At 45.3% G+C, this 17,832-nt stretch overlaps 1 protein-coding gene across 3 annotated transcripts in view; it reads right to left on the minus strand.

The window, feature by feature from the left end:
* SYT16 (synaptotagmin 16) overlaps window positions 1-17,832 on the minus strand; it is a 59,692-nt gene that overhangs the window by 26,509 nt on the left and 15,351 nt on the right. For 2 of the 3 annotated variants that reach the window (XM_066608197.1, XM_066608195.1), the window contains exons 2-3: window positions 10,770-10,949; window positions 6,296-6,859 (exon numbers count right to left, since the gene is read on the minus strand). In XM_066608197.1, the coding sequence (XP_066464294.1) occupies window positions 6,296-6,797 (502 nt within the window). In that variant the 5' untranslated portion in view covers window positions 6,798-6,859; window positions 10,770-10,949. Of the gene's footprint in view, window positions 1-6,279; window positions 6,860-10,769; window positions 10,950-17,832 lie in introns of those variants that run through there. The other variant, XM_066608196.1, reaches the window with a different exon arrangement.

Below are 17,832 nucleotides of genomic sequence, written 5' to 3' on the forward strand. Positions count from 1 at the left end.
TGCTCGCTCAAGCAATTGCCCTTAGCGAGTATGCTTGCTCATCACTATTCTCAACATAATCTCACACATACACATTTTTCACAACTTCACCATGATTATATGACAGCTGTGAATACTTCTTTAGGGGTATGTTTCGTCCAATGGAAAGTCGCGGATGTAGGAGTGGCATGACTGGAAAATGTGCAACCACGAAGAGTGTCCATCGCTGGAAAAAGCCAAAAATCTCTAGGTGCAAGGTCAGGTAAGTAGGGAGCATGAGGAACCACTACAAAGTTGTGGTCATGAAGAGATTCCTGAATAAGGTCCATCCGATGAGCAGGAGTGATGTCTTGATAGAAGACCACATGTTGGGTGTTTTTCTTGCAATTCATCTTCAGGTCTTCACATAGGATGATATGGACCAATCCTACAGAAATTACGATGCTGTAGGCAACTTTTTCCACAGTCAATTGGCGGCCTCCCATAACTACTTGTTCCACTCTCGCAATTGTGTTGTTGGACTGGCTGGTGTGTGGCCAGGTCTCCTCTGGTTCGTAAAGAAAACGGATAATTACAAGCTGTTGTTGGAAAGTTAATGTCACCATTTTAAGTATTGAACATGCTTCTAACTCCAGCCGCCGTCATGTGGACTCTGTGCACTGGACGATGCTGCCATCTGTCTTACTCATCCCCAAAGAATGCCCATGTCTTCTAAAATGTGTCCCATGTTTCTATCTGGTACCATTTTCCACAAAAAATTAGGAGACTTCACAATCTGCATGCACCTCATATTGAGCACAGAAATAGGATAAGTAGTTTGTGTCATTGATGTGACCTGTAATTCCTCTTAAACGTCTATATGGAGAATTTGTTCTCATGCCCAGGTCAATAAACTCAAAAATACCCATTTGGATCAATTAGTGAAAATATACTGGTCTGAAAAAGCGGCTTTAGAGGGCACCAGCTGCACCGTATAATCAGCACTCACTAAGTGAAGTGTATCTATTTTCTGTTACATTACTATTGACAACCATGTCTGCAATAAGTGTCCACAATTGTTTCCTTGGAAACAAAAAGCATTCAACATAACTTTCCATTTGTGGCAACTTATCTTACAAGCTGCTATTGTAAATAATAAAAAATGGGCCTGTGAGTACAAAAGGTCTGTGGACATAACCGTCTATTAATCTACAGGAAATGTGATTATTCTCTAAGACAAAACATCCCATACAATGTAACAAGGAGAAGATACATATATTTGTAATTAGAGTGAGGCCAAATCTACAGCCTCATGTAGCAACAGCGTGGAGATAACATAGGTAACTATTTACCTACGTGATAGAACGATTCTACATCATATAGACATTGTTTTTTAAAGAAATACTCCAGTAAAAGCTCAAATCATATTTATTTATTCAACCTCAACCAGTCTAGAAGTTGTGAACACTACCACTTCAAGCATGTTGTCAGGATCAGAAGACCTGGGTCCACCAAGCAATAAGCTGGTTTGACTTTGGGCCAAATCAAGAGGCGACATCTGAGGTTACCTCAATCTTCACCCTTTAACCCCACCAATCAGGATGTGGGCTTTGCTGCAGATTCCCCAGGCTAGTTATTGCAGCTGTTCTGGGATCTTTGCCTTGCTTTCAGGCTGGACCAGGTTTTAGCAGTATCTCTGCCTTTCCTGAGGGTTGAGGGGTGGGGTGTCGGGTGAGTGATGTCAGCTCTCACCTGTCTCTAGTTGCCCTGCCCTATATAGTCTAACTAGACTTGACTTCAGTGCTGGTCAATTCAATATCTTCCCTGGACTGCTGAGGTGCGCAGCCTGTTCCTAGAAGCTCTTGGTCTTTTCTACTGTCTGCTACTAAGCTAAGTACCACTGTTATTATTTCATATCATGGTTTGTGTTTAATTCAGGGCTCCCTGGTAGGCATTTTTTAGTGGCCAAGGTTCGTGTGCAGGTCCACTCTTTATCAGAGCGATCGGCCTGCTGATCAGGTAATGTCTCCTCCTGGGTAAGGGGGTCATAGGGTTGGATCTTCTACTTAGTTTGTATTCCTGTTTGCTTCTGTTTTTTGCACCATGCAGTCCTTAGGGGGGAGCTAATATTTAGTTCTATGTTTGTTTTGCACAGTTGTGCTTTGGTTGTGTTTTGTTGGTTGTGCACAGTTGAGCTTCTTTGCGTTTATTTACCCTTCATGTCCAGTCAGGACGTAACACTAGTACTCTGGAAGTGGTCCTAGTACTGTGGTGGCTAATACTACTAAAAGGACTTGTCATGGTACCTCACGGTGTCAACAGCAATACGAGGGACAAGCCAGAATTTGGGTCACAGAGAACAGGTTCAGCACGGTGAATCAGGTCAGAGGTCAGGGCAGGCAGCAGACAGAAGCATGGTCAGTATACCAAGCAAGAGTAGGGAGCAGAGACAGGAACGTAGTCAGGAATAGCCAAATGTCGAAAACCGGAGAATCATAACAAATTTGTAACAGCACCTTGAGCAGACTGAATAGACCACAAAATGTAGGAATCATCCATAGGGGAAGGACGCCTGATGTATTCTGTGAACACTGATGAATGGCAGGGGAGGTATTTTGAGGATGCACACTGGCCTTTTAAGTGTGGCCACGCACTCATTCTAGAGTCAGCTGTCTGAGAAGGGGAAGGAGAGTTTGCGCACTGCACCGTGGCCACCAGGAGAGGCGAGTCAGCAGTCGTAGACCATAACACATGTCCTCACAACTATAAGGCTGATGTGGCATGCTGAGAGTAGTAAGCTACAGTATGAAGACTTTTACATTAAAACGTTCTTAAAGTGAACCTGTCACCACCAGCAGCATGAACCCGGAACAATACGCCCATTCAGAGCATGTATGTTTTATTCTGAAACGCTTCTGCATTTCAGAAAAAACTTGCTTAGAAGTTTGGAGCTCAGCTGCAACAGAGCTACAAGTCAAAGAGGTGGGCCGCGCAGCCCTCTCCCCATCTGTGTCATCAAGACTGACAGCCTTCTCCATGTACACAAGCAGGGAGAGTGCTGCAAGACTTGATCATGTGGGCTGGGGGGGGGCTTTGATTTGAGAGCTCCGTTGCAGGTGATCTCCGAGTCAAACTTATAAGCATGTTTTTCCTGTAACATATCAGTTTTTCAGAAAAAAACATACATGAGTCAAATGAGCATATCTGTCCCGGATTTATGCCGTCTGTGGTTCGGGAAGCATGAACCTGATGACTTGTTCCCTTTAAGGTGTCATGTCCAGGGGGAAAATCAGGCCCGCCGCGGATTCTTCATGCAGAATCTGTAGTGGGTCCCTCCTGCCCCGCGGACATGAGGCTCAAAAATCAGAATAAACTCACCTCTCCGGACGCTGCGGATCTTCCTTCCTTCGTGGCCAGATCTTCTTTCTTCGACCTGGCGGATGTGCCCGGCGCATGCGCGCGGCATGAAGCCGGCGTGCCAAGCACATCCGCCGGGCCGAAGAAAGAAGATCCGGCCACGAAGGAAGGAAGACCTGCAGCGTCCAGGACAGGTACAGATAGTCCCCGACTTGCAAACAGGTTCCGTTCCAGGAGCCCGTTCGCAAGTCCATTTTGTTCGCAAGTCGAACAAATGTTTGTATGGAGCGGGATCGCGGGTGGATCCCGCTCCATACAACGCCGGGTGCCGGCTGTTCTTACAGCGGGCACCTGGCGGCAGCAGTCCCGACAAGCCGCGCCGCTCGTCTGAACTGTTAACACTTTAAATACCGCTCTGACAGCGGTATTTAAAGTGTTAACAGTTCTGACGAGCGGCGCGGCTCGTCAGAACTGCTGCCGCCAGGTGCCCGCTGTAAGAAACAGCCTGCACCCGACGTTCAGGGGGCCCGTACAGCGTCCCACAATGAGATCACGGGGCGCTGTGTGGTTGCTAGGCAGCCGAGGACCTCCTGAAAGGCCCCAGGGCTGCCTATGCAGAGTGCCCATCAAGCACACGGCTTGATAGGCGCTCTGCATAGACAGCCCTAGGGCCTTTCAGAAGGTCCTCGGCTGCCTAGCAACCGCGATCTGACCAGACAGGCTTCTATCAGGCTTGATAGAAGCTTGTCCGGTCCCTGCACTGTATGATGTAATGCCATAGCATTACATCATACTGTGCAGAACAGATAGTTCGTATCTAGCGAAATTCGTAACTCGAATGTTCGCAAGTCGGGGACTATCTGTATGGGTGTTCCGCAGATCCGGACGGCTTCCATAGGCTTCAATAGAAGCCTGCTGGAGCCATCCCCGCAGGAAACCCGCACGAAAATGGAGCATGTCCATTTTTTTTCCCGCACGTGGATCTGCGCCTGACGGGAAAAATGACATCCGCAGGTATTTAACTACCTGCGGGTGTCCAATGCATCCCTATGGGGCACGGATCCGTGTGCAGGAAAAACGCTGCGGACTTTAACCCCGTGGAGATGAGGCCTAACGGTGATGTGTAATTAAGTTAACATCTTCTCTAATGTCCACCGCCATGACAATCACTGGCTCATTTGGCTACAAATGTAGTATTATATTCCACTCAGTCAAATAAATGCATGAAATACATAGATGGGCTTAGTCCACCAGAGCAGGAGATGCCTTTCTTGGGCCCCGCACCTGCAATAATCTCCAAATGCCCTAGCAGAGCAGAGCATATAGACAGGGTTGTCTTGATCAGACATCTTAATGATTTTTTAATACTTTATTAATAATTAGCTAATTATTAATAAAGTATTAAAAAATCATTAAGATTTCTAATAATTAGCATTAGCAGGATATTCCCATATTGGACAGTTAGGGTACATTCACAGGTTAGATATTTGCTAATCTAGAACATACAATTAAAGTAAAATATGCTTGATAGATGCTCGCCCCAGCTCTAGAACCTTCACCTATCAGAGAATGGGAACAAATTTTTCTCAAAGCCCAGAGCTTTTCATAACTCCCATAGACCTTAATGGTGAGAGATACACGGAAGTGTGGCCAACGCTCTATTAATTTCAATGGGGAAAGCAGATTACATGACCCTCGTTGACCAAATAGGTGAGTATTCCATCCTGTAGTAGTTAAGTAATATTGTGCACAAGCTTAAGACTCTCTTACATGGCCGAATATTCCTCTGACCGTTCATTTGCTCAATTATCGGGCCATGTAATGGGCACAACGATCAGTTGGCAAACCAGCAAACGCTCATTCATCACCTGATAGTTGATTTTTAACAAGCATAAAAATGCTAGCTGATTGTCTGTACATCTTCCTGTGTGAACAGTGAGATATACAACCAGCCTATGGGGACAAATTTTATGTCAGAATTTCAAAAATTAATGTTAAATTACTAAGTCTCCTAAATTGCTCAGAAAAATAGAAAAAAGTCCCTTCACTGCGCATCAGGTGGAAGTACCTTGAATAAATCTCCACCCATGGATATATTCCATAAAGGTTTGGTTTTATTGACTAAAAACCAGTTATAAAAAAGGACCCCTAATGCGGTCAAATAACCAAACAAAGATAAAATAGGAACAAATGCATGCAGCGCGTTTCGGAGGAACAATCCACCTTTCTCAAGCATATAGAATCACATACATGATGTCTTAAATAATATTCATACCGTTCCATATGGCTAATTGGCCCCAGGGAATTCTCCAACTCTCCCATTAAGGCGCATATTGATGATGCTTCTTGCTATGAAGCTTCTAAAGCTATTTCTCAATTAGCTAATAAATAAAGAAAGTCATTGTAAAACTCTTTTCATTTCTGATACATCTGACTTCTGTTAATATGTATTCCAGTTATTCCAAACTTATTACAATTGGGAAAAACCTGAACATTTTTGTCACTTTCAGGGGACTCCAACTCCTATTATTCCTCCCTCAAAAACATTCTATAATTCTTGCCCAGCATTATAGTCTGATGCAGATTTGTTTACTGCTTTACCAGACACCTTGGAATAGGAGGAAATGAATCCATCCCAACTACAACAAGAGTCCTAGAAACCAGGGGACTTTGGTTGGGAAACACTTGTTTATTCACACAGGCTAGAAATACGACATTATGTTCTCAGCGCGGTGTTAAAGATATGTATAAAAACAGCATGACCATTTTATGGCAATTATGGACTTTACACCAAAGCATTATTATGATGTGCTTTGAATCTGCAGCAGATAAACATTTTAGAGATAATTATTTGGAAAAATTGCTTTTGGTGATTAACTAGAACATCAATTTCATAAACTCCAGGGAAGACAAAGAAGGTGTTAAAGAAGAGGTTTGGTAGAAAAAGCATGACGAAGATCTTACCTGAAGAGTTTCTTACCATTAACTGTTCCTACAGAGCTAAAAGTTGGTGTTTCCAGATCCCTCAAAAGAGTTTTTGTTTGATTATTCACATATTCTTCTTCATCTGGCATAGATGAGAATGTTTCTAGCAAGAACCTGTCCTCCTCGATCCTAGTGGTTGACTTGGACGTTGCATAGTGTGGTGACTCTCCAGAACCTTTCACTGATTCCAGACTGACATGATGTTGCTTTTCCAGGTTAATGGTTTCCTCTTCTGATGTCCAGGACTCAGCATCAGAGACATGAACAACTATTGGTGGGTTCTCATACAGAAATTCATCTTCAGAAGTGTCTTGAAGGTTGGGATCATCTTCATTTAGTTCAGAACTTTGGTCACTGGTAATTCTTAAGTCTGTTTTAGCTAAATTTGTGACTGGCTCAGATGCAGAGCCTCCAGTGAGATGAACTGCTTCACACATGCGAGATATCCAAGAAGAAACCGGCTGGAAGAAATTCTGGCCTGCCATGTCTAAAACCATGACCAGAATTTGTTCATCGAGTGTTCAAATTTGCTTGATCTCCACAATTTTAAGTCCGTGAGCTACAGAATAAGCATTATTGAAATTAAGGTGCTTTCTATCTTTGAATGAGTACATATTACATACACCTTGCCATTCTATACCAGTAGACTATACTACATTCTGAACTTCATATGTAAAATATCATACCTTTGCATTTTTACTACTTAATCCTGCTCTCATATTTCACCTTAATTGTGATTTGAAGATTAGCAAGCATCTCTCTATTTTCATAAGGTTTTAATTTGATGATTTAAACCATTAACATCAACCATTTTTTGCTACTTAACTAATAATTAGGTGAACTATACTGTGTCCTATGTATCCATCAATATCTCCAAGCCATTAGGCTAGCAGAGACCTAAAATCACTTAAAGATGACCTGTTAGCTGTTATGAATTGTCTATTGTAGTAAATACAATAATTTCCCATAAACTAACAATACTAGAGTATTTTATCTTAAAATTCTCCAATGTGCCATTCCTCTAGGAAATGTCTAAATAAATTGACATCTAGATGATACCATGTCACCTTAGGGCTCATGTCCACGGGGAAAAGAAGAATTAAAATCCGCAGCGGATTTTAACTCTTCTCCCGCGCGCGGATCCGCACCCCATAGGGATGCATTGACCACCCGCGGGTAGATAAATACCCGCGGATCGTCAATAAAAGTGATTTTAAAAAAAATGGAGCATGAAAAAATCCGGAGCATGCTCCATTTTCATGCGGGTCTCCCGCGGGGACGGCTCCCGCGGGCTTCTATTGAAGCCTATGGAAGCCGTCCGGATCCGCGGGACACAAAAATCATATTTTACTTACACGCTCCGGTTCTTCTCTTCGGCGCCGCGCTATCTTCTCTCAGCCGCGGCCGGATCATTTTGCTTCGGCCCGGCGCATGCGCGGGGCACGTCACCGACGTCATCGTGCACATCCGCTGAGCCGAAGAATGAAGATCCGGCCGCGACGAGAGAAGATGACGCCGCCGCGAAGAGAAGAAACGGAGCGGATCGGAGGTGAGTTTATTCTCATTTATTTGTATTTTCAGCGCTCATGTCCGCGGGGCAGGAGGGACCCGCTGCAGATTCTACATGTAGAATCCGTAGCGGGCCCGATTTTCCCCGTGGACATGAGGCCTTAACAAGGGGAATAGTAATGTCCAGTTATCAATTTGTTTGTAAATTCCCAGGAGAAATAACAGAGGAATGGCACAATGCAGAGTGCTAAGAGATGGTCACAAAATTGCCACAACACAACTTCATTGAAAGATTTGTACAATATATTCAACTGGTAAGAAATAAAAATCTAATAGGGAAATCCTATTGAGAATGTCCTATGTGGGATATGAAAATTATTGGAAATAAGAGTGAAACTCTGGACCAATCAAAGGCCACAACATTATCTACTATTGGGTCTATGATTCTGAGTGGACATTCCCAAATGATCGATTTGTGAATTTTTTGCACTTAAGGGGACAGCCTTGTTTTTGGTTAAAAGAAATGATATAGACAACTTATACCTCTGATAGTACCTGAGACTTGTCCAGTACATAATCAAGTAAACAAATAATAAAGTACAAGCGACTCACTGCCTCCTGACGAATGTACGTTATGATGAAATACTCAGACGCCATGATAGGAAGACAATATAGACACCAAAAGCCCCAGAACGTGGAAAGCAAACTTAGTACAAGTGACAAAGATGTTAGTAACATTTACATTTCAATGACACAAGGCACATAGATAGCAAAGAAATTCTATTTCACTAGAGTTAGTTGTTAAATTTGACACATGTACAAAGAATTCATGCAGAGAAAACTACACAGGGAAGAAGAAATCGAAACAAGATTTGAAAAACCCTTTATTCGATGAAACTAATCACACAATAATATTGATACAAAGTGTTTGATTTCCTTTCTGTTCCAGAAAGAGGTATTTTCACAGGATATGTCTTAAGTGTCGAATCTATGTGGGTGCCAACTCTGGTACCTGCACCCAGCTCAAAAACCATATTTACCCTCCATCCCTATCCCAGTTCTGTCATCCACCACAGCCAGGCTGCCGGAGAGGGTGGGTTTTGCAAAAACAGCCCAGAGGATTGTTTTAAGCTGTTTCCGTAACTCCCATAAAAAATGAATAGGAGTTACAGGAACAGCGTAGCTTGCTGTGATACACTGTTTATGGAATGCTCATTCACTTCTATAGAATTTAAGGAAAGACCTTAAAACAGGGTGCTCAGCTGTTTCCATAAACCATAGCCACCTATTGGAGTCTGGAAGTGAAGCAGCAGTATGGCTATCAGATCAGTGAATGATATATCATGAAATAATCAACTTTTTCAAGTTGATTATACATGGTAGGATGCAAAATATTAACTTATGCTTTGGACTTTTGCCATCAGGTTAGACATTATCTGGTTTGAAGAACCCCTTGGCTTAATATTAGGGAATCTTAAACTGGTTCTCAGGATACATCATTGTCTATGAAGTTGGTTCTTCTAAAGATATCAGCTTGGCTTGTCTCTGGAAGACCAATGCTATGAAAAGACTTTTCCAAACTTAAAAACATTTATTTTCACTCGTGAATGGGGCGTCTGCAAAGAGGGGCTTCAGCCTTACCCTTATTTTTGTTGGGTGGTGAGAACCTGAGACAGTATCCCCTCTCCATATGGCCTGTTACATACGCAAACATGGGTGTTGAGGAATTCGCCCAATGGTCATGGAAAGGAGATAGTGACAAACAAGAGTAAACTATAGCTGAATTGTTCAGGCTCGAAACACGTAAGATTGTTCTCTATTTTTATCTTTTGCTCCTGTATTGCGCCTTTTTTTATTGTTATGGAATAAAAGCTAAGTTTTGGCAATATATGTTATGTTTGAGAGCTGAACGTTTTAAAACTTTTGCTGAGATATTACCTGTGATTGAAGCAGGCATTCTTTTCCTTGCACCTCTATGTAGTTATTGAACTTGATGGTGGTTAGCTGGTATGAAGTCAGCTTATAAAGTGTGGTGGTATAAACCATCACTAGACAGGAGACACCTTCTAATGTTTGCTAGTAAACACTCTATAGTATAACTGCCACTTGATAAATCTTCCTGCTTTATTATTATGAAGCTGAATGGTCTATACAAAAACAGGCATACACAATAGATTGGCGAGACCTCTTACTAATCCCAAACCCACAAAAACAAAAGAGAAGAATCGCATAATCAAAAACAGATTCTTCTACAGAATTGAGATCCATTTACCAGTCAGACTTGAGCATTCACTCTTTGGGCAGAAACCTTTTGTAAATCTTCGCTTCTACAACAAGAAATCTTATTACGAGCAGCTGTGTAATATAGTTCTTTGGTGTCTGTATCTTGTCAAAGAAGAGTGGAGAATACTTATCCTGACTCTAATCAATACATTCCAACAGACCCATTGTTCTCTTCCTTCCCATATCACATACATGATGGTGCCAAATGGCATTTATGCGGCAGATGTCTGACACGTAAATGGTGCCAAATGGCATGGAGAGAATGGTCAATTTGATTAATTAACAGCCACTTATCCTGAGAGAACAACTTATATATATAGCACAGGTTCAATAAATGTGAACCTTGTACATTGTCCAATGAGTATAATTGAAGGTGCTAATTATAAAGTGTAAAAAGCCCTATGTTTATTATCAGCATACACAAAGCACATATAGACAGTTTCATACAGCTTCACTCACATATATCAGAAAGCATGCAGTGGTAAATACAGAACATCAATGTACTGGATAGAAGACAAGGAATATGTTAGGAGATAATTGTAACACACAATGTAACACTAGGGCATTAGTTATGACACTGATCTTTCTTTTTGCTCTTATCAAAGGATAATAGAAGAGAACTGGGGTAAGACCGTAATGAGGTTTATAATGTCGAGTTTCAGCAATGCAAAACTTACCAAGTCCCTGCAGAACTCCGGATTTTTCTTTTGGCCGTTTTCTCCTCCCACGTTGGTCCAAACATGGGAAATCTCCAATTTTTTCAAAGCACAGCTTCTTATTTATAAGAAGGAAAAGAATTGCCAGAAGAACAATGAATACACCCACTGCAGACAGAAAACCAATGGCCTCTGGGGTGACTGAAAAGGAAAAGATCCATAATTCATTGATGGAGAATGCTGGGAGACAGGAAACTAATTTAACCAAAATATATGGTGAAGGTTCACAATGATAGTGTTCTAACGTGGATCATTAGATAAGCCCATTTGCCCTGTGAATCACTATAGCCATTTGCTGAGCTGGTAGGGCCATGTGACATGCTTCCATGCAGTCCTGATATCGAAAAAAAATATATATTGTCTACTTCTACAGGGTCATGGTACAGGCTCAACTAATTTTGGCAACAGGTTTGGCTCTGCGAGATATCATTTGGAGGTCACAATAGAACACACTAGTAAAGCTTTAATAAGCCATAATACAGGTGCCCTAATCTAAAGATTACCATTGATAGGGCATGACATCACTAAGGTCAACGATCCTCAGATTCTCCCATCAGTTAACTCTTTCCAATCCTCTGTCTGATGTCTTCAGACATTCTGATTGAAGCCTGTACAGCTCCAATGTCGGAAGACGTCCGGCAGGGTATTGTTACTGTATATTACTGGCTGCTCTGTTATCGGGAGCCTTTCTAGCATGTCCCATACTGCAGTACTGGCTCTAGCCAGCAGGTGGCGGCATTGTATAATGGCAGAAAGAAAAAAAACCCTAGGAAATCCTGAATCCAAAATTGGATTGCAAAGGGTTAAAAGAAGGGTCGATTAAATAAGAGGCACTAGATGTATCTAGCAGCCACCTATCTTACTCCTTCAATATACATAACATTTGACCAAGTTGAGTGGAAAAACTGCCAATGGAAACTTAAAAACGGTCCAGATTGGTTTCAATTGTTGATGGCCATCTATGGTAGTAGGAAAAAACATACTTACATTCATAAGTATTCCTAATTCATACAATTGTATTATGACTCCAGAGAAGCTTAATGGGACCTGTTGCATGGTATGGCAGCAGACAGAGGCTACGCCATGTGCATAGGACCTAAGAAATATGTCTAAGTTGGATGATGATTCTGGCAACTCAATGATTTGCATAGCATGCCACTGTAGCCCCTAAAAGTCACTAAATCAGCTAAGTGATTGTCTTCTGGTCAGCAGCTTGACCACCATCAAGTGATAATCTCAAGTTACAGAAGCAAATCACATACTTTAGAAACAGTAGTATACATTCAACCAAGATAAAATTAGTACATGCAACTTCCCATGGACTATTTTCTAGCCCCTAGACACACACTTGGGGTAGTGTGTAATGAGCACAGTTGAACTCACTAAACTTTCAAAGGACAAACATACCCTAAATGGTAGCCATCAGTAAAGTGTAACAATACGTGACTTCATTTGAACAGTAAGTGAAAACCTAGGATTCAGGGTGCTTTTAGATGGAGCAATAATCGTTCAAAAAATCGTTCAAAAGAGCTAAAGTGAATGATAATCATTCAGTATAAACGCGAGCCAACGACTGAATGACGAACAAGAATTGTTCACTTTTCACTCACCATTCATTTTATGCAGGCATAAAAATCATTGCTGGCTTGTTCACTTCTCATTCAGTTTAAACACCGATCATTCAGTGTTTCCAAGAGCGAATGTGAAACACTGAACGATTCTTGTTGACCGAGCTAGCGATGACTTCACTGGCTCATTCGCTCGTGCAAATAAGAAGCGTCCAGTCTAAAAGCTCCCTCAGACTCATGGGAACTGGTCTACCAAATTTACTTCAACTCAAGCAAGTCAACAAAGATTAAGTAGTAAAACCCTTTAAGTAAACAATCTTTTCACACTGATTTCTATCCTATAAAATTATTATTATTATGATATGGTGTAAAGGTGAAGGCTGAGTGTATTTAATGTATGAATTCAATTTTTATTTAAAAAAAAAAAAAAAAAGTAACACAAAACGAACAATTGTGTTTCTCTTGACGTACTTGAACTTCCTGAAAAGGAGTATGACAGCACCTTCAAATTAGGGAATTGTACAGATACCCTAGTAAATAGAGATGAGCGAACGTACTCGTCCGAGCTTGATGCTCGTTCGAGTATTAGCGTGTTCGAGATGCTCGTTATTCGAAACGAGTACCACGCGATGTTCGAGTTACTTTCACTTTCATCTCTGAGACGTTAGCGCGCTTTTCTGGCCAATAGAAAGACAGGGAAGGCATTACAACTTCCCCCTGCGACGTTCAAGCCCTATACCACCCCCCTGCAGTGAGCGGCTGGCGAGATCAGGTGTCACCCGAGTATATAAATCGGCCCCTCCCGCGGCTCGCCTCAGATGCATTCTGACATAGTTCAGGGAAAGTGCTGTCTTGCTGGAGTTGCTATAGGGAGAGTGTTAGGAGTTATTTTAGGCTTCAAGAACCCCAACGGTCCTTCTTAGGGCCACATCTAACCGTGTGCAGTAGTGTGAAGGCTGCTTTTTGCAGTGTTGCACTTTTTTTTTTTTTTGTATATCGGCCGTGCAGAGCATTGCGTCCTGCAGTAATTTTACATTGTCCAGGGCCAGTAGTGGTGAGGCAGGGACAGAAGACATATTTAGTGTATATAGGCAGTGGGCCTTTCCAAAAACATTTGGGAAAAAAAATCTATTTGGGCTGCCTGTGACCGTCCTCAGTGTACTGGGACTCTGCTGGGGGTAGTTGTCCTAATTCATACGCAGCCAGCTAAGTGTTACAGCAGGCTTGCGCAAAATTCTTTCCTGGCTCTGTGTTGCCTGTTACATCACCGCTGTATTCCTGTCCACAGTGAAACAGTCTGCAGTAATTTTACATTGTCCAGGGCCAGTAGTAGTGAGGCAGGGACAGAAGACATATTTAGTGTATATAGGCAGTGGGCCTTTCCAAAAACATTTGGGAAAAAAATCTATTTGGGCTGCCTGTGACCGTCCTCAGTGTACTGGGTCTCTGCTGGGGGTAGTTGTCCTAATTCGTACGCAGCCAGCTAAGTGTTACAGCAGGCTTGCGCAAAATTCTTTCCTGGCTCTGTGTTGCCTGTTACATCACCGCTGTATTCCTGTCCACAGTGAAACAGTCTGCAGTAATTTTACATTGTCCAGGGCCAGTAGTGGTGAGGCAGGGACAGAAGACATATTTAGTGAATATAGGCAGTGGGCCTTTTCAAAAACATTTGGGAAAAAAAATCTATTTGGGCTGCCTGTGACCGTCCTCAGTGTACTGGGTCTCTGCTGGGGGTAGTTGTCCTAATTCATACGCAGCCAGCTAAGTGTTACAGCAGGCTTGCCCAAAATTCTTTCCTGGCTCTGCTGTGCGTTCCGTAAGCGAAGTCAGCCTCCAACCACAGGCCAATAAGCAGCACATTTAATTACAGCGTTCTGTTTCTGCACTACTGGTAATACACCATGCTGAGGGGTAGGGGTAGGCCTAGAGGACGTGGACGCGGCCGAGGACGCGGAGGCCCAAGTCAGGGTGTGGGCACAGGCCAAGCTCCTGATCCAGGTGTATCGCAGCCGACTGCTGCGGGATTAGGAGAGAGGCACGTTTCTGGCGTCCCCACATTCATCTCACAATTAATGGGTCCATGCGGTAGACCTTTATTAGAAAATGAGCAGTGTGAGCAGGTCCTGTCGTGGATGGTAGAAAGTGCATCCAGCAATCTATCGACCACCCAGACTTCTGCGCCGTCCACTGCTGCAACTCTGAATCCTCTGGCTGCTGCTCCTCCTTCCTCCCAGCCTCCTCACTCCATTACAATGACACATTCTGAGGAGCAGGCAGACTCCCAGGAACTGTTCTCGGGCCCCTGCCCAGAATGGGCAGCAATGGTTCCGAATCCTCTCCCACTGGAGGAGTTTGTCGTGACCGATGCCCAACCTTTGGAAAGTTCCCGGGGTCCGGGGGATGAGGCTGGGGACTTCCGGCAACTGTCTCAAGAGCTTTCAGTGGGTGAGGAGGACGATGACAATGAGACACAGTTGTCTATCAGTGAGGTAGTAGTAAGGGCAGTAAGTCCGAGGGAGGAGCGCACAGAGGATTCGGAGGAAGAGCAGCAGGACGATGAGGTGACTGACCCCACCTGGTTTGCTACGCCTACTGAGGACAGGTCTTCAGAGGGGGAGGCAAGGGCAGCAGCAGGGCAGGTTGGAAGAGGCAGTGCGGTGGCAAGGGGTAGAGGCAGGGCCAGACCGAATAATCCACCAACTGTTTCCCAAAGCGCCCCCTTGCGCCATGCCACCCTGCAGAGGCCGAGGTGCTCAAAGGTCTGGCAGTTTTTCACTGAGAGTGCAGACGACCGACGAACAGTGGTGTGCAACCTGTGTCGCGCCAAGATCAGCCGGGGAGCCACCACCACCAGCCTCACCACCACCAGCATGCGCAGACATATGATGGCCAAGCACCCCACAAGGTGGGACAAAGGCCGTTCACCGCCTCCGGTTTGCACCGCTGCCTCTCCCCCTGTGCCCCAACCTGCCACAGAGATCCAACCCCCCTCTCAGGACACAGGCACTACCGTCTCCTGGCCTGCACCCACACCCTCACCTCCGTTGTCCTCGGCCCCATCCACCAATGTCTGTCAGCGCAGTTTCCAGCCATCGCTAGCGCAAGTGTTGGAGCGCAAGCGCAAGTACGCCGCCACGCACCCGCACGCTCAAGCGTTAAACGTGCACATAGCCAAATTTATCAGCCTGGAGATGCTGCCGTATAGGGTTGTGGAAACGGAGGCTTTCAAAGGTATGATGACGGTGGCGGCTCCGCGCTACTCAGTTCCCAGTCGACACTACTTTTCCCGATGTGCCGTCCCAGCCCTGAACGACCACGTCTCCCGCAACATTGTACGCGCCCTCACCAACGCGGTTACTGCCAAAGTCCACTTAACAACGGACACGTGGACAAGCACAGGCGGGCAGGGCCACTATATCTCCTTGACGGCACATTGGGTGAATTTAGTGGAGCCTGGGACCGCTCACGTCCTACCCACCCCCAGAATTGCGGGCCCCAGCTCGGTGGTGGTATCTGCGGCGGTGTATGCTTCCTCCACTAAACCACCCTCCTCCTCCTCCGCAACCTCTGTCTCGCAATCAAGATGTGTCAGCAGCAGCACGTCGGCAGCAGTCGGTGTCGCGCGGCGTGGCAGCACAGCGGTGGGCAAGCGTCAGCAGGCCGTGCTGAAACTACTCAGCTTAGGAGATAAGAGGCACACGGCCCACGAACTGCTGCAGGGTCTGACAGAGCAGACCGACCGCTGGTTTGCGCCGCTGAGCCTCCAACCGGGCATGGTCGGGTGTGACAACGGCCGTAACCTGGTGGCGGCTCTGCAGCTCGGCAGCCTCACGCACGTGCCATGCCTGGCCCACGTCTTTAATTTGGTGGTTCAGCGCTTTCTAAAAAGCTACCCACGCTTGTCAGACCTGCTCGGAAAGGTGTGCCGGCTCTGCGCACATTTCCGCAAGTGCCACACGGACGCTGCCACCCTGCGCACCCTGCAACATCGGTTTAATCTGCCAGTGCACCGATTGCTGTGCGACGTGCCCACACGGTGGAACTCTACGCTCCACATGTTGGCCAGGCTCTATGAGCAGCGTAGAGCTATAGTGGAATACCAACTCCAACATGGGCGGCGCAGTGGGAGTCAGCCTCCTCAATTCTTTACAGAAGAGTGGGCCTGGTTGGCAGACATCTGCCAGGTCCTTGGAAACTTTGAGGAGTCTACCCAGATGGTGAGCGGGGATGCTGCAATCATTAGCGTCACCATTCCTCTGCTATGCCTCTTGAGAAGTTCCCCGCAAAGCATAAAGGCAGACGTTTTGCGCTCAGAAACAGAGCCGGGGGAAGACAGTATGTCGCTGGATTATCAGAGCACCCTCCTGTCTATATCTCAGCGCGTTGAGGAGGAGCATGAGGAGGATGAGGAGGAGGGGGAAGAGACAGCTTGGCCCACTGCTGAGGGTACCCATGCTGCTTGCCTGTCATCCTTTCAGTGTGTATGGCCTGAGGAGGAGGAGGAGGATCCTGAAAGTGATCTTCCTAGTGAGGACAGCCATGTGTTGCGTACAGGTACCCTGGCACACATGGCTGACTTCATGTTAGGATGCCTTTCTCGTGACCCTCGCGTTACACGCATTCTGGCCACTACGGATTACTGGGTGTACACACTGCTCAACCCACGGTATAAGGAGAACCTTTCCACTCTGATACCCGAAGAGGAAAGGGGTTCGAGAGTGATGCTATACCACAGGACCCTGGCGGACAAGCTGATGGTAAAATTCCCATCCGACAGCGCTAGTGGCAGAAGGCGCAGTTCTGAGGGCCAGGTAGCAGGGGAGGCGCGGAGATCAGGCAGCATGTACAGCACAGGCAGGGGAACACTCTCTAAGGCCTTTGACAGCTTTCTGGCTCCCCAGCAAGACTGTGTCACTGCTCCCCAGTCAAGGCTGAGTCGGCGGGAGCACTGTAAAAGGATGGTGAGGGAGTACGTAGCCGATCATACGACCGTCCTCCGTGACGCCTCTGCCCCCTACAACTACTGGGTGTCGAAGCTGGACACGTGGCCTGAACTCGCGCTGTATGCCCTGGAGGTGCTTGCTTGTCCTGCGGCTAGCGTCTTGTCAGAGAGGGTGTTTAGTGCGGCTGGGGGAATCATCACAGATAAGCGTACCCGCCTGTCAACCGACAGTGCCGACAGGCTTACACTCATCAAGATGAACAAAGCCTGGATTTCCCCAGACTTCTCTTCTCCACCAGCGGACAGCAGCGATACCTAAACAATACGTAGGCTGCACCCGCGGATGGAAGCATCGTTCTCTATCACCATCCAAAACGGGGACCTTTTTGCTTCATCAATCTGTGTATAATATTCATCCTCCTCCTCCTGCTCCTCCTCCTGAAACCTCACGTAATCACGCCGAACGGGCAATTTTTCTTAGGCCCACAAGGCTCAGTCATATAATTTTTGTAAA

This window comes from Eleutherodactylus coqui, chromosome 6, assembly GCF_035609145.1.
Source record: "Eleutherodactylus coqui strain aEleCoq1 chromosome 6, aEleCoq1.hap1, whole genome shotgun sequence".
Lineage (NCBI taxonomy): Eukaryota > Metazoa > Chordata > Amphibia > Anura > Eleutherodactylidae > Eleutherodactylus > Eleutherodactylus coqui.